This window comes from Carettochelys insculpta, chromosome 1, assembly GCF_033958435.1.
Source record: "Carettochelys insculpta isolate YL-2023 chromosome 1, ASM3395843v1, whole genome shotgun sequence".
Lineage (NCBI taxonomy): Eukaryota > Metazoa > Chordata > Testudines > Carettochelyidae > Carettochelys > Carettochelys insculpta.
The window spans coordinates 278,438,572-278,455,343 of NC_134137.1; the positions used below are offsets into that span (position 1 = coordinate 278,438,572).

General features: G+C 55.2%; 1 protein-coding gene across 3 annotated transcripts in view; it reads left to right on the top strand.

Annotated features, from left to right (window-relative positions):
- The window catches only part of TOM1 (target of myb1 membrane trafficking protein), a 33,445-nt gene extending 18,567 nt beyond the window's left edge, over positions 1-14,878 (top strand). The window contains exons 5-16 of one of the 3 annotated variants that reach the window (XM_075008213.1): positions 248-382; positions 759-905; positions 1,899-2,015; positions 2,774-2,907; positions 3,747-3,780; positions 4,945-5,053; positions 5,489-5,609; positions 10,169-10,244; positions 10,614-10,676; positions 12,469-12,528; positions 13,549-13,588; positions 13,684-14,878. In XM_075008213.1, coding sequence (XP_074864314.1) covers positions 248-382; positions 759-905; positions 1,899-2,015; positions 2,774-2,907; positions 3,747-3,780; positions 4,945-5,053; positions 5,489-5,609; positions 10,169-10,244; positions 10,614-10,676; positions 12,469-12,528; positions 13,549-13,588; positions 13,684-13,823 — 1,176 coding nt within the window. In that variant the 3' untranslated portion in view covers positions 13,824-14,878. Of the gene's footprint in view, positions 1-247; positions 383-758; positions 906-1,898; positions 2,016-2,773; positions 2,908-3,746; positions 3,781-4,944; positions 5,054-5,488; positions 5,610-10,168; positions 10,245-10,613; positions 10,677-12,021; positions 12,208-12,468; positions 12,529-13,548; positions 13,589-13,683 lie in introns of those variants that run through there. The other 2 variants (XM_075008219.1, XM_075008230.1) reach the window with 2 other exon arrangements.
- Positions 14,879-16,772: the final 1,894 nt, after the last annotated feature.

A 16,772-nucleotide genomic window follows, 5' to 3' on the forward strand; every position in this document is an offset into this window, starting at 1 on the left:
GGAAGGAAGGAACCCAGGGTCTCCCTCAGGGCTGTGCTGAATAACTACTTCAAGGCCTCCGGCCCTCAGCTCCACAGCTCTTCCATCTCCTGGAGCTAGGAATGGGATGTGGCTCTCTGGCATGGCAGTCCCAGGCACAGATCTCCAGAGAGAGGCCCCAACCCAGGTTATGTTGTCCTTAGGCGCTTGTGTAGAAGGACAAACCCCTTAACTGGTCCTGGGTTTCACCTTGTGCTCCTCTCCTCAGTCCTGGGCGGACGCATTCCGCAGCTCCCCAGACCTGACGGGCGTTGTGGCTGTCTACGAAGACCTGAGAAGGAAAGGTCTGGAGTTCCCCATGACTGACCTGGACACGTTGTCACCCATCCACACGCCGCAGAGGGTAAGAGGGCGGGAGGAGCCTCTGTCAGGAGGGGCTGTGGCCGTTACAGTATGGGGGCTGGGTGGGTAGGTAGGGCTGAGAGATGGGGCTGTGACTGCAGTCAGCTCACAGAGCTCTCTGGGAGGGTCTCTCCAGCCTGCTTGTGGGCCCTGTGAGAGTGGAAAGGGACTGTACCCAGAGCGCAGAAGCCAGGGAAGTGGGGCAGTTAGGGGCTCCAGCGGGCCCACAGGCTTTGGAAGTATGGTAAGGAGAAGCAGGCAGCGCTGTTGGAAACGGTGAATTTGCAGAAACTTTCCTCCTTAGCGGCTGTGTCCTCTCACCTGTGAGTTGTCTGATTCCTCTCTCTTGTGCTGTGCTCGCTCCTTTCTTTCTCTAGACAGTGTATAGCTCTGACTCTCCGTCCGAACAGACCGCACCTGCTGGCGACTCCCCACAGAGAACAGAATCCATCCTGCACCCTGTCTGCTTGCCGGGGGGGGCCAGTGCCTCTGTCGACGCCCCTATCGCCCCCACTCCAGACCAGGTAAGCAGAATTCGGCCCCAGTGTTGCCGCTGCCATCTTCCCCCTCACTTGGGAGTTCTTTGTCCCAGGGCTGCTGCCCCTCCCTGTGCGCCCCCTTCCTCGAGGAGAGAGGCCTCCAGAGAGTGCTGCCGCTCTAAAACTCAGTCACTCCTGGGTGCCAAGCGGTGATGTCCCCAACCTCAAGCAGTGACATCCCAAAGGAATTTGCCAGGGTGAGCCCAGCCTGCTCAAAAGCTGACGGCATCTCCTGGTGCAGTGGTGCTGGAACAGATTTTACAAACAGGCTGCTGGGTTCTTCTTCCTCATCTCATCACGGCAACAGTTTGCTCAACCAATACCTCATTTTCACCTCTCTTTGCCCCCCCCCGCTGGCTGATTTTCCTCCCTGTGTATCACTCTCCTGCCTGTCAGCCCTGTCCAGGGAGGAAGTGTCCAGAAGCCAGTGCTCCCACCCCTTTCCCTGTCCCTGCTTCTGCCACACTCCCATCCACTCAAATGACCTCGGACTCTCACCCCCGTCTCTTAGAAGGATGGAATTCTCTGCCTTCTCACCGACTATGGCCTTGTAGTAACGGGAGGTGAGTTAGCGGCTCTCCCGAGGCTCCAAAGCACTCGGCGCATGCTCGCACTTGGACTAAGCTTTATTTTGTTCTCCCGCGCTGTTCGTTGGCGAGTGAGATTTTCTGGCTGGAATCGGGGGACATGGGTCACAACAGCAGCTAGTTAGCTCAGAAAATGCAAGGCTACGCCCTGGAGACTCAGGTATCGGTGGTGGCCTGGAGCTCTGTCTCTAGCAAATAGAGGCCCATGAGAGAGTAACTAGAGGTCTTAGCATATTCCCACCTGAGAGAGTTCCTGAGGCTGTAACCAAGGAGTCAAGAGTTGAGTCTGCAGCAGCAGCAACAGTTTTCTTAGCCCCTGACCCCGCGCTCCTCCTTAGCCCAGGCTGTGTGCACTCAGAGCCTGGTCCGCACGTTCCTCTTGCATTCACAGATTGGGAAGCTGCGCAGCGAGCTGGAAGTGGTGAATGGGAATGTGAAGGTGATGTCCGAGATGCTGGCAGAGCTGGTGCCGGGACAGGCTGAACTCTCTGATCTTGAACTACTTCAGGTAAGGAATCTCCAGCAGATGTCCGGGGAGGAGAGCTCGACACAGTGGTGGCTGAGGGAAAGTATATGATGTTCACGCCCTGCCCAGGAGAGAAATAGCATGCCCACTATTAGGGGCACCTGACAGAGATAATTATTTAGGTGGGCTCTAGCAAAGTGTAACGAGGCATGACAGGATGAGGGAGAATTTAGTCTGAGCTGCCCACTGGTGAATGCTATTAGGCCATGGAACAGTCTCCCAAGGGGGTTGTCTGTCTTTCTGACTGGGAAATTGGACAATTCTACCTAACTGGGGCCCAGATTCAGTTTTTCCCAAATGGGTGAGCCAACCAGGCCAGACACCATAAGAGCCCCTCCTACTACTACCTGTAGGGCCTGGCTTTTAACCTGTCACTGGCAGAGACCCATTAGTCTTCAACTATTAAACGTACACCCCCCTAGTAGTAGGCATCCTTCAGTCTGCATAGACTATGGATTGTGCCCTTTAAAGTTTCAATTGAGGACTTCATTTGCAGCATCCATTGTGACTATAAAGCTCATTTCTTGTTGATTTGCCTGGTGCCCAAATTTCAGTCACTTGAAAACCTGCCCTGTACAGGGCTCAAACTCACAACCTTGGTATTATTAACACCACACTCTAACCAACTGAGCTAGCCAGTCAGCTACGCACACACCCACCCACCCTCAAAAAGCTGTAAACTCTCAAGGATGCAAGGGAAGCCTGACCTGACTCTTGCGGTTCCATCTCCCGGTGGGCAGGAACTGAACCGGACGTGTAAAGCAATGCAGCAGCGTGTGCTGGAGCTGATCCCCCGTATCCTCCATGAACAGCTGACAGAGGAGCTGCTCATCGTCAACGACAACCTCAACAATGTGTTCCTGCGCTATGAACGGTACCCCAGGCACTCCCATCTTCTTCCCCCACACGCAGCAGCCCAGCTCTTTCCCAGGGAGCAAGCCCCCAGGCTTGTTTTCCCCCAGCAGCTCACATTCTTCCCCGCTTACTTACCCTCCCTTTCTGCAAACCTCCTGGGCCAGACCAATCAGCCCCCCTGGGTCCACCACCTTCCCTCTCTTTGAGAAAACACAGGGTTCTCTCTGCTCCAGCTCCTGTGGGTTCATCTCTCTCCCTGGATGGCACTTGCCCTTGATGTAATTATGGATGGGACATGATGAGATCTCTGCAGCACCCCCATGTAGGGGCAGGTAGGAGCTGCCTTCACGCTGCACAGGAGGGCCTCTGAGTAGGCCCTGAGCCCCAAGGCTGTTGAACAGAAGAGAGAGGGAAAACACCCAGGTCTCTGCCATGTGCAGAGGCATCAGCCATTCCTCTCCGTTCTGCCAGCCACTCCTGCCATCCTCGGAGCAGATTTGAACAAGTCCTGGGAGGAAGCAATGGATCCCTCCGCCCTACACTGAAAAGGCAAAGTTGCGCTTGGGTCTTTTGGAGGGGGAGTATTTCCAGGGCGCATAGACACTTCCCTGTGCCACCCCCTAGCACACGTCCCTTTGGATTTCCTCCAGTATCCGTTACTTTCAGTCAGCTTCCAGCCACAGAGCAGGAGGTGAGGGTGTGCCTCCTACATCCCTCCACGTGAGAAGGGGCAGGCTGAGCTGGGCTTTGCAGAGATGGGTTAAGCCAGCTGGATCAGTGGGAATAATTGCTTGCCATGACTGGCAGCCCTGAAAGTTCTCGCCATGGAAACTGTCTCACATCGCCTCTCCCTTGCAGGTTCGAGCGGCTGCGGGCTGGCCAGCCCACTAAGGTAACTTGGAGTGCCCATCCAGTGCAGGGTTCTGTGCGTCCTGCAGAGAGGAATGCAGTGGAGCCTGGTTTACATCCTTCACACCCTGCTGTTTCAGGGGTGGGCGGAGGCTCCTTGCTCACAAGCTGTAAGCGCTGCTCTGAAACCCAGCTGGCCCGCTACATTGGCTTGGCCTGTGCTGGCATGTGGGAGACAGGCCAATTCCCACTCCCAGCATCTCACTTAGGGCTGACAACAGTGTGGGTGTGTGGCATGGTCTCTCAGCCTGGGGATAGCAACCCCTAGGGGATGGCAGACAGGGGTGGGGTAGCGGCCCGTGTTCGCTGTAAGTTGGGTGCTTGTGCAGCCACTCAGGGGAAATGCAGATGCCCCCAGCTGATGAGCAGAGTGCCCACAGCCAGGTTTTGTTTCTGCTGGTGGTGCACGTTCTCACACGCCTCAGTGCACATAAATTTATTCCGCGCATGGACAGAGGTGATTAAAGGGAACTTGGTAACAACCACTCTGCTTGTTGTGTGCTGCTCACCAAAGGTCAGGTCCCAGCCAGGGAAAGGTTGGGAACCACCAGTACCAGCACCGTTGTGGCCTCTGAGCTAGTATGTGGTTGGCTGGCATCCAGGTGAAAACATGACATAGAGAGGACCTGCTCTGATACTGTTCACAGGCCACTCCCTGCAAGGAGCAGAGTAGAAACCCTCTGGCCGCAACATGGGTGGCAGGCGTCATAGACGGTGGAAGGCAATGCCCTCCCAAACTGTCTCATCTGGCACCGCCCCTACTCTGCCAGAGCCCCCCAGCATCTCTTCCCCCAGCTTGCTCTTGTGGGTGGCCGTGGCTGGGGGCTGCCTGCAGCCGCACCACTGACCGGCTCCCGCAAGCTCTGGAGCCAGCTGTAGCCCCGCCACCCGCCAGTGCCCCACAGCTCAGGCGTCACACGCTCTTGGGGCTGGGAGGGCCAGCAGCCCCATTGTGACTGGGGGAGGGGAGGTCAGGCATTGGCTACAGTGCAGAGCAGGGCCTCAGGTGGAAGAGACGTGGCTGGGTGGGTCTTTCCTCCCCAAGATGTGGAGTCACCTCTGACCCACAGCCACACACGCTGAGAGGATCAGAGAGGGCGAGGCCCAAACTGCAGGAATAGAGAGTAACTCTTCTCTCTCCCTGAAGGTCCCAAATGAGCTGGAAAACAGTTGGACCAACACAGAGCCCAGTGCTCCTCCGACAGTGAAACAGCCCGAAGCTGTGAACAGCCTCTCCTCTCAGCTGGCTGGAATCGGTAAGTAGCCAAGCAGCGACCCCTACCAGGTGTGGAGCCCCTCAGGACAGGGCGCCTCAGCGTCAGTCAGCTAATGTTGGTGCCGCGCTCTGGAGACAGGAGGGGTGCTGGAACTCAGGCGCATTGTTTGTAACTAGTAGGGCGTGTGACTCACCCTGTCTTCAAAGCTCTCGAGGGGCATCGCCCGGGAATCTCTGCAAAAAGCTGGTGAACCTGGTGCTCTGGCAGGTACATTGTCTGAACTGCAGATGCATCCACTGAATAGTCATAGAGTTGGCTCCTTGCCTCCCCCAAGTGACTGCCCAGAGGGAGGCTAGGACGTCGGCCTCCAGAGCAGAAGTCCTGTTTTCATTTGCATCAAGTTGTCAAAATAGCTCCACAAATCCCCGTCTGTTTCCCTTGTGCCGTGCATGTACCTTCCTCTTGCCCCCGCAGATCTGGGCTCCGGCAGTGTCAGTGAGGGGCTGCAGGCCCTGGACAGCTCTGGCAAACTGGAAGAAGAGTTTGACATGTTTGCGTTGACACGGGGCAGCTCGCTGGCTGAGCAGCGCAAAGAGTGAGTGGTGGCACCTGGAGCGCTGCTCCCCTTCTTGCTCCCTGGGAGGAGTGGGTAGCAGAGGATGCGGGGGAAGGAGAAGGCTCATCTGAGAGGGGAGGTGGGGTTCTGGGTCCTGAGAGTCCTGGAACTGAGTGGGGAACCAGCCCTTCCCATGTACTGGGGTGAGAGTGTTTCTGCTCCCATTGCTTCACTCTGAGCTGTTTTCCCTAGGGCCTATGTTACTCCCTGCCTGGCAACGGGAGGGGAAAATATTGCCCATGTCCGTATGTCACTTGCCTGTTGGTCACAGAGTGGGTCACTGTGTCTGCATTGCCAGCTGGACAATAAAGGATGAATATGTAGGAATGGAGTAGTTCTGCCTCCTCAGCTCCTCCTGCTACAGAGGTGTGGGGTAGTTCTGTCTCTTCCTCCTCCTCTGAATTTTTGGGTGACACAGTGCTCTGGGTGGGCTGGTAGCAATGGGGATTGAACTTGGGACCGCTAGATTTCAAACCATGAGCACCCTGTGGTCACCTAGTAGATAGAGTATTGGACTGGCACTCAGGAGACTTGGGTTCTATTCCTAGCTCAGCCAATAGTCTACTGGGTGACCTTGGGTAGGTCACTTCCCCTTTCTGTGCGTCAGTTTCCCTGTCTGTAAAACATGATGACTCTGCCTTCCTCTGCCAAGTGCACCTACTAATGCAAACTGCAGTGTAAGAACTAGGTACGCTTTTGCTGCTTCAACTAAAGAGCCCACTCTCTGTAGCTTAGCCTCTGTATTTGGACTAGCCACTAGAGGGGGATAGAGAGTTTGGTTCATCTTGGCTCTGGTGCCTGTGTGTTACACCTGTAGACTTCCCGGCCTTAACCCACAGAAGGGCCCTGTGCCCTCACTTGTTCCCTGGGGCAGAATGAGGCTGTCTTTAGGACTGGCCCTTCCCCGCCCAGTCTGCCTCTCACTCGGCTTCCAGGACTTGTAGCTGCAGTGAAATAACTTACACCTTTAGTTGATTGTAGCCAAGTGAGATGGTAACCCCTTGAGCGGAGCTGGTTGATGCAGCAGCCTTGCTAATAAGGAGCAGGGCCCGGGATGAGAATTACACAGCATCGGTGGTCTCTGTAAGGTGTGTGCTAGTGTGGCCACATAGGAGAGATTCAAATTCATCCATGTGATTAGCAGAGCGCTCACAGCCAGGCTTTGTGTTTCTTTGGACCGTGCATGTTTGCAGATGCCTCAGTGTACACAGAAAAATGTAGTCCACATGCGGATGGAAAAAATCCGCACCTAGATGGAAAAGATTAAAGGGAACACTGCAAATCACCCCACGAGGCAGCCAATATTCTGTGACTCCTGCACTGTTGACAGCTTTAGATCCCCTTAGTCTATCCAGCTTGGTGTGCTGATACCAAGTTGTCAAACTATTAAAAATTCTGGTTCGGTTCCGGGTTGTGTTTCTCACTATTTCCTAATGCTCTGGTTTGGCTCCGCTTCAGACACTAACTTAGAATGATGGTTTGGCAACCAGTTCAACCCCATTTGAACGGGTTCAGATATGTTTCCTGTGGCTTAAGGTCAGGTGCCCTTATGCCGATGTTGTAACTCCTAGCAAAAGAACTCAATGGTACGTATTTCTTCCACCGTAGAAAAACAATTTAATTTTTAAAAATGGTATTTGCACACACTGGTACAGTGTCTTCCAGAACCTTGTCCTCTTTGATCGCTGAGCTGACAAACTGAATATCAGCCCAGAAAATACCCTTTCTACACTGCTTTGTGTAGCAAGAACAAGCAGGAAGGGGAAGGAGGGAGGAAATGCAGAAGAGGGAGGTATTCTGGGAGTTGTAGTTCCCTTCCGTGGGCATTCCTCTGCCAAGAGAACTACCTAGCCCAGAACTCTCTTCCCCTCTTGGCTCATCTCCTTCAATGGCTTCCTGAGAACTGTAGCCTCCCACCCTCTTTAAGTGTGCAGCTGAGATAGACTCCTCCTCAGTTACCCCCACTCCCTATAAAAATGTTCCCTGAGCATTATTAAACCTATTCTTCTGAACCAGTTTTGGGTTGAATTCCAGTTTGTACTCAATGCAACTGAGAGGTTTCAGGTCGGGGTCATTTTCTGGTTTCAGTACAAAAAAAAAAAAAAAAAAAACGCACCACACCAACCACCAGTTTTTTGGATCTTGTTCAGCTCCCAGCCCGTTTCTGCTGATGGGCCAGTGCTAACTGACCCAGAGTCCAGACATGATGGCCTCTTCCGCTAAGCCAGTTCCACCCACAGAGCTTACCAAATGCAGGTGAAAATATGCACTTGTGTCACAGAACTCTGGTTCCTTGGTCCGTCCAGGCTTCGCAATTAGCTCTCTTTGGTGCTGCTGGGACGTGTGTTATTGTGGGTGGTTGTGCTCGAATACACACAGCCGTGAAAACTCAGCTGGGTCCCAGCAAGTTTCCTGGGCGTACCTGGCACAGCGTTTAGCACTGGAAGATTTAATCCTGGGCTCCTAATCCCCATCACTTCTGCCAAGCCGCTGCTTGGGCTGTTAACTGAAAGCAGCCCTGGGGGGCGAGGGTGCAGAGGCTGTGCACATGGGCTGTGTCTACACGTGCCCCAAACTTCGAAATGGCCATGCAAATGGCCATTTCGAAGTTTACTAATGAAGCGCTGAAATGCATATTCAGCGCTTCATTAGCATGCGGGCGGCAGCGGCGCTTCGAAATTGACGAGCCTTGCCGCCGCGCGGCGCGTCCAGACGGGGCTCCTTTTCGAAAGGACGCCACCTTCTTCGAAGTTCCCTTATTCCCATGAGCTCATGGGAATAAGGGGACTTTGAAGTAGGCGGGGCCCTTTCGAAAAGGAGCCCCGTCTGGACGCGCTGCGCGGCGGCAAGGCTCGTCAATTTCGAAGCGCCGCTGCCGCCCGCATGCTAATGAAGCGCTGAATATGCATTTCAGCGCTTCATTAGTAAACCTCGAAATGGCCATTTGCATGGCCATTTCGAAGTTTGGGGCACGTGTAGACACAGCCATGATGTGCTGCAGGCTGAGGGCTCTCAGTGGGCCACCTGCAGACAGCTGGGGTGCAGGGGAGCAGCATCCACAGAGTCAGGGTGGGGAAGGAGAGCGTCTGAGTCAACAGCACCTGATTTTGGAATGAAACCTGACCTCCTGGCATGTGCTCAGGGCGCTCCCTTCCCCCGCTGTGCTGGACAGCGTATTCCCGCCAGCATAACCCGATCCTTCGGGGACAGGGACTTGTGATCTTTCCAAAAATGAGGCATCTTCTATTTATTCCTTGCCCCGGTCTTCAGCTGGCTCTGCCAGCCCTTGCGCTTGCTCTCCTGCCAGCCAACCTCTGCACTCGCTGACTCTGGCTTCTTACGCCACCAGCTCTGCACTCCCTGCCTCGCTCTCCCTCTCTGTGTGCTGAGCTGCTCCCTCGTGGCTGCAGGACCAGGGCACCTCAGCCGGAGCTCCCAGCAGCGGGGCCAGGCCCTCTCCCCCTGCCCCGTGGCTCATGGGTACCTTGGCCCGGCAGTGCTGGAAGCACCTCAAGCCTTTCCTGCCCTTCTTCCTGATCAGCAGCATGGTGGCGGCGCTCTACTTCATCCTCAATGCCATCATCCACAGCGGGCCCTTCACCGACAAGGACTTCTTCGAAAAGTTTGAGTGCAGGTGGCCCAAGCCCCTGCCCGCCAATGCGAGCGGCTAGGTGACAGGAGTGCCCCGGCGCTGGGACGTCATCCAACGTGGCTTTGTTCTCCTGGCACCGGAGCGGGTCTCCCTGGGCTGCACTGGTCTGGTGTGCATTGCAAGCAGCTTGAGAGGGAGCTTCCTAGAAAAGGGGGCAAATAGGTGGGGTATGTCTGTGAGAGAGAGCTTGCCGGTGAGAGGCGTTTGTATGCCGAGGGGGTGTTGGTGTTTGTGCATTTGTTGGCGTTCCGCACTCACCTGGCATGCCCTCCCATTTTACCCAGGTTGAGGAATCTGAGCCACCAGCAGGTTCCTGGCTGTCCGAGAGGGTTTGGAGGGAGGGTTTGGTGTAGAAGAGGTGTTTGCATAGGAAGCAGTGGGGTGTGTGAAGGGCATTTTGTGTAGGTCAGAGGTTTTCTTGTACAGCCACTGTAACCCACAGGTCGGTGTGTGTTGCATTCCCCTCTGTGCCCAGTTCAGAGAGGATGTCAGTCTGGTCTGGATCTCATCTCAAGAGGCTTGGCTTCGTAGCTCTAGCGTAGCTTCTAGTTCTGGAGGTCCCTGGCTTTGTTCTTGAGGTTGACCAAGATGGGGCCCCCACCATGTACTGTAATGCCCCAGTTCCTTCCTGTGGTACCTCAGAGTCTGCTGTGGCGTTTAGGTTGGACCTTACTGTAGTGGTAGTAACAAGCCCAGTTTTCTGCACACATCTCAGCTGTCGTAAATCTCGGAGATCAGCAGGTCTGCAGCAAGCAAGCCATGGTGTGGTCAGCAGCTGTGCACGTTTGTGTGTGAATCCCAGTAGCAGCCCTGTCCTCCACAGCTCACCCTCGTGCATGCTTCTGCCACTTCTGTGCGTTCGCCATAACCTGCCGCTCTCTTTCAGGGTAAAGTACGAAGACCCCCAAGCGAACAAAGGGCTGGCTGGAGCCCTGGATGCCCGGCAGCAGAGCACAGGAGCGGTAAGCATCCGTGGGACTTACCTCACCTGCCAGTAATGGGCCCATCCTCCCTGCCCACCCACAGTGCCAGTCAGTGGTGTGCATTCGGGCAGAGCCACCCAAGTTATTTCACAACAGCCAATCCTTCCTCAGTCTGATGGTGGGAATTTCCAGTCGTCCCTAACCTGGGCTTAGACTGGATTTGCTCCTAGCGTGGTGTAAGGCCCTTTCTCCAAATCCCTGAGCAGGACTGGACTCCTCCTTTGTTTTGGAGATACCTCTCCCCACCCTTTTAGACTTCTGGAAGGTCAGAGATCGACTCGCTCTGCTCCCCCTTTCCTCCCCTCCCACCTTGAAAGCAGGTCTCAGTGCAGACTCTCTCTTAACCAGGTGGAACCTAGCGCTTCCACTGATGGAGCCCCAATAACTAACTGGATGGTGCAGCAAGGAATGGTGAGATGGCACGTAGCTAGTGAAGGGAGCTGGGGCTACTGGGCTAGGGTATGAAACTGGCACAGCGTTTGGGCTTGCACAGCAGACAACAGGGGAACGGCTGGGCAAGGAGGAGTCTGGACAAAGCAGCATTCACAAAGGGGACCCTGGTCTGAGCAGGTGGTAGAGACTAGGAGGGAAGAAGATGGAAGGTGTGGCCCTTTCCTGGTGCAATCATGCCCCTCAGGAAGTCAGCAGGGATGGAACTCGGCGCCTCTGGAACCAAGTGCTTGAGCAACTACAGCCTGAGTTCTGGAGAGGCGCACAAGTTTGGTGTCCCATCTTTCAGTCTGCCTACGCAAGGCCATCGTGATGAGTGCTGGTGCCCATAGCGGGATTCGAGTGGTTGCTGATCTCTGGTACTGGGACATGGACAGTGCACATTAACCAATTGTGGGGTGTGGTCTGGCAGCTGGACCATGTAAATTGGATTGTGGCTACTGCTGCCTAGAAGCTAATGAGCTCGATCCTTTGGCTGTAGCAGCAGGGCTTGTGATTTTAGACACTGAGATCTTGGTTTCAGTCCCTGGGGCAGCAATACACTCCCATGACTCCTCCATTCAGGTTTCCTAGCAGGGCCCAGCCTATAGAAACCTCTGGTCTGGGTGTCCCTCACACTGTCCCGTTGGGGTGTATAAATCTCTTATCTCCTGTGGCTTGAGGATCCCACTCAGGACAGACTGAAACCTCCACAATCACAGCCTCCCCCATGCAACCATGATCACTGCCTGAGCGCTGCTCCTCCCCGAGGAGCTTCATCTTGACACCGGGGAGGCTGCAGCAGTATCTGTCCTGAGGCTGGGGGCTGGTGTGGAGGAACCCTCTCTTGGGAGGAGAGGGATGCTGCTGTGCTTGGCTTTGCTGTACCTTGTGAAAGGTTCCATGAATTTGGGAGATGAAGGGACAGTGGCCTGCAAGGGATCACCACCTGCTTCTGCTCCAGGAACCTGCTGCTCCTGCTGTTTCTTTTTCAGCTGGACTTGGGTCTTGCTGTTAGGAGCTGAGGCTTTGGGCTGGTGTTGAGTGACTGATGCCTGGCCACAAGAAGGGCCCCTTTCCCCTTCCACAGTGGCATTGGCCAATGGCGAAAGCACATCTGAAAGAGCCACTTCTATGGGGAGCCAGCAGCCAAGTATTTCCACCTTAACTGCTGAGGAGTATCCCCTCCCATATGCATTTCCTCAGCTTGGCTTGGCAGGTGGTGTGCCACAGCTAGACCTGGGCCTTCTTCCTTGCCTCTTCTTCACACCTGAGCTCACTGTGGGGGTGTGATGCCAAAGCTGTGACAGCTCCTCCCTGTTTGCAGTGCAGTGGGCTGTGACGTCAGACACTGTGGAATGGCATCCGAGGGGAGAGGAAAAAAATCTCTTGGTTTTGGCGATAGCTCGGGAAAGCCAGGAAAGTACTGCCACAAGCACATCTTCCTGTCTGAGCAGCCTGCCTGGCTGAGCGTGAGCCCTTGCTGCCCTTCCAGGCGGGGCACTGCTGAAGAGGGGAATGAGCCCTGTAAAGGAGGTAGGCCAATGCCAGTGCCAGAGCACCAGTCTCAAACCTCCCACTCCCTCAGAAACACTTGTGTGCTGGAACACGTCTGCAGGTGGGGAGAAAGTATAAAAAGACACTGCCAGCTGGGAGAGCTGTGATGGGCTTGGCCAGAGCAGCAAGGGGCTGGCATGGGAGGGGGAGAGTTCCTGTGCAGATGGGTTTGGAGAAGTGTCCTCTTTCTCATTCCTCTCTTCCTCCTCCACTCCAGATCCCAGTGCCCCAGGCCAGCTTCATGGAGGACATTGAGCAATGGCTCTCCACTGATGTGGTAAGGTGAAGGGCAGAGCAGGGGGCAGTTCCTTTGGCACTTCACTTACAGCTCAGGGCTGGCAATGAACTGTCTCTCTCCTCTGGCCCCTGTTGAAGCTCATAACTCCCTGGGTTTTGGTGGTGACTGTCCAGGGCTCTTGCAAGTGGCAGGATGGGCCAGGTTGACATGGACAGGGGTTTCCTCATGTTCCCTTCTTCAGAACACATCCCTCTGACCCTTCCCTCCACATGGCCACCCTCTTCCCCCTCTCTCCTCACTGCCAGGGCACCCTCCCCTACCTCCTGGACCCTGATTACACAAGCAGTATGGCACAGGTTTAGCTTGATGTGTGGGCTTCACGTGATCAGCCAGGGTTTTGAAGAGGGCCCTTAGGCCTGAGGGGAGAGGATGGGTAACAGGACAGTCTGTGCAGGGCGTCCACAGCGTGCTGGTGGGAGGAGGCAGCTGAGGAGACAGTAGTCTGACTCAGGTCATCAAGGCCCTTCTGGCTGCATGTTGAGCAAGGGGAGTGGTGGGCTCTCTCGTGGCATGGAAGCAGGGGGTCTCTATCTGGAGGCGGGGGGGACTTGGCAGAAGGGGTCAGGATCTGGGCAGAGGTTGGGAGGCAAGTGCCTCAGCAGCTCAGACAAAGCCAGTGCCTGTGTGCCTGACCAACTCAAGTGTCCACCCAGCCCTACGTAGCCTGCTGTGACTAACCACCATTGGAGGACTCAAACTGCAGCCTCTGGAGCTTAGTGCAGGAGCCTCTACCGTTGAGCTATAAGCCCACTGGCTCTGGAGGCAGTGAGACCAGGCCCCTGAGCTAGCAGAGAAATCTGATCCCAGGGAAGAGGGCTTTTTTCCTCCTCCTACCGGCACTGCCACCTGTTACTTTTGGGAATGGGATAAGGAAACCTCCCCTCCCCCATCAGTAGGGATGGGAGGTCACACACTCTTCTGCCTCGGTGGAGCAGAACATGATGTCCACTCGGGGGGCTCAGGCCTGCTTTCTTGTGTGCTTTCTTCCTCCTTGTCCAGGGGGAAGAGACAGAAGATACAAAGGGCATCACCAGTGAAGGTAAGAACCACTGGCCCCCTCCTTCCTCCTGGGCTCTTCTCAGGGCCAGCTCCCTCCTCCTCCTCCTCATCACTGACTCTCTCTTCCCACCCCAGAGTTTGACAAGTTCCTGGAAGAGCGAGCGAAGGTAGCAGACCAGCTGCCCACGCTCCCCAACCCCCCAGTGGCGGCCCCAGCCACCTCTGGCTCGCACCGGAAGCAGGAGAAGGAAGACGACACTATGTTTGCCTTATGAGCCTGATGGACTGGTGTGCTGTGGAGCAAGAGGACATGTGCTGTGGTGCTCTGTTCCTGCCAGGGGCTGGGAGAGGAAGGGCCCTGTGCCCCCTGCTCTCCTCTCGCTCCTCCCCCACTTCCCAATCTTAGGCTGCTTTGGGGTTAAGTTAATCATTGCTGTGTTTGAGGACCTCATGGAGCAGGCCCCTGACTGGTGCTGGTGAAGCTGTAAGAGATGTTGCCAGCCAAGCCTGAGGGTCCTAGGGTTGTGTTTTACTGGGGCAAGCAGAGGGCTTTCCACAGCCCTCTTTCCAGTGAAATCACTGTAGCCCCTCCTAGGAACAGGAGCTGTCTGCATCTGGGGTCTCTCCTGTTCGGCTGCTCCTTTTGACAGACACGGTCTCCCTCAGCCAGCTGGGGTACTGTGGTTTAGGTTGCTCTCCAGAGTGCCCCCGCCCCCTGTCGGCTGCTCTGAGGGCTGACTTTGGCCCATGCCCTGCTGCAACCGTACATGCAGGGGTGAGGTGATTGCGGTGATGGGGGTGATTCTTCTGGGGACAGCACTGAGGCCTGTAGAACTTTTCCCTGTCACACGAGCACCACTATGCAATATCCCTCGTGCCGCCAGAGGCCCTGTGATCTTGTCGCACACCGTCCCTGTACCGACTTGCAGAGCTGGCTCTGGGGGTGGGGTTGCTAAGGGTACCAAGTTCGAGCGGGGAGGGGTGGGTGCACTCCAGCATTGGAAACGGGGGACAAAGGGGCAGCGGTGCTTCCCACAACCCCTTGGAGGTGAATGCCTTTGATTCTCTGAACTCCTGTAGCACCTCCTGACCCCCCTCACCAGTGAGACTCCCCCCATGGTGTCCAGTTAAGCCTGCCCTTGTTCCCACTGTGGAATAGGGGCGTGGGAGGAGAAAGTCTCTTGAGAGAAAGAGGAGAACGGGTTGTGCGTGCTGCACTGTGCAGACCTGGTGGGTGAGGAGCGGGCCAGGCCTGAGGCTAATGCAGATTATTCCATGTAACCTGGGAGACTTGCCTTTTGTATCGCACATTAAACAAGCAATGTCCTGACCCCCTTTGAGGGTGTGTGCTGCCATACATGGGGTGGAGGAAACTGGAGAGCCAGGTTCCTGAGCGCAGAAGGGGGCGCCGGCTCAGGGTGGGAGGGGAGTGTGGGGCCGGGGCTGCTGAGACTGGGCGCTGCCTTGGGAGGGGGGCAGAGCTGCTGGAAGCAGGCAGGGAAAGGAGGCAGCAGTGGGGCTGGAGTACTCTGTGCTCAGCTACGCTGGGCTCGTTGGGCAACCCCTGCGATTGCTCTAGCCCAGGCATGAGCACACTTCTCATGTCAGGCCCCACTTTTCATCCCTGCAGTCAGCAGCCCCCCGCCCCCACCTGTCTGATGTAATCCAAACCGATGGAAATGTCAGTTTTGTTCATAGGAGGGAAAAAAAGCCTTTCGGCACACGTAAGAAAATAAGTCTGTAGAATATAAAACCTTTGTTAATGGGCATATAAATGTGAATACATGTGCACAAAAAACCGTGACATTTCCACATTTTTGTCATGAGCCCCAGCTGCCGATGGTGCTGCTCACCGAGGGGGCCTGCCCCCCAGTTTGCACACCGCTGCTCTAATGTATCCAGTGGATATCACAAATACAGGGCAACTGCACTTGTATTTCTCTCCATTGCAGTCCAGCAAGGCACCCGTTCTCAGGCTTTCAGCTCTTCAGCTGCTGCTTCTCTTGGGAGAAGGTCTGCCTCACCTTCCCTTGTGGCCAGCTGTTTCCAGGCTGCACAGTTCCCTGCCTAAACTATGTTATTCCCAGCAGAGCCCCCTGGCCCATGAATACCTGCTTCCTTTCTCTTTAGAGATACACCAGGTATAATTGCTGCATTTGTACATTACCCAGCCAACATGTCACATGCCAGCCTACTATGTCATAAAGTACAAAGCAGTAGAGCAAAACAAAACGTTGAGAATATTAAAAGAATCTGCATGGATGGTAATAAGCTTACCAGCAATCACACTCGAACATGGATTCTAGCCCAGTCAGCAGACAGACTTGCTGAGCCCCTGCGCATGGGGCGGGCTGGGAGGGGCTCCATGCTCTCAGAAAGGGCAGGGCCCCAGGCAGAAGGAGCAGGACTGTGCTAGCCGCCTCTGGCCAGCCCTTCATGCCTGTCCCAAGTGCAGTCCAAGGCTCCAGCAGCAATTTAAAGTGTCTGGGGTTACTGCCACAGTAGTGACAGCCAGGAGCCCCAAGCCCTCTGAAATTGCTGGGCCCTGAAGGAGCTGAACCCCTTCCCCCTCTTAGCAGGCCTGGTGCTGGCAGGAGCAGGTCTCCAGTATCCAAGGTGTCAGGTTTCCTATGTGACCACAAGTTCCTAACAGCAACAGCTCAGTGCACCTAGTCTTATGGGACCTCAGTAGACCCAGTCCTTCCAGGACTTCCCTCAGGATGGAACACCTACCCACCTGCCACTGCCCCACCTCCCCAACACCCTAGGGAAGGTGCTGTGTAGGTTTGGCTGTCCATAGAAGTTCTTTTCCATTGTCAGACTGTGCAGTGGCTCTGTTCCTCATTCACACTGATGTCCAGCAGGGCTGTGTCGTTTCTCTTTTTATCTTCCCGTGATCCTGATTCTCATTTGCGACCCCTTCCTGACACGACCGGGACTGAGTACCATACAGATGGCCAAGTCCTCAATCTTCAATGTCTCCAAACAAAATTGTAAGATTATGAGACTTGGCATCACTGACCTTTATGCTTGCACCCTCAGTCGTTTTGCAGCTGCCTATCACAGCCTGGGTCTTTCTCAACATCAGGCAAACCAAGTTTCTCTACCAGCCCTCTCTTGCACAAATTACTCTTTGTGCTCCACAAGTCACTGTCAGTGGAGAACCCCCTGGAAAATGTGCACTATTTTCCATATCTTACCAGCCACATCTCCCAACCAGCCAG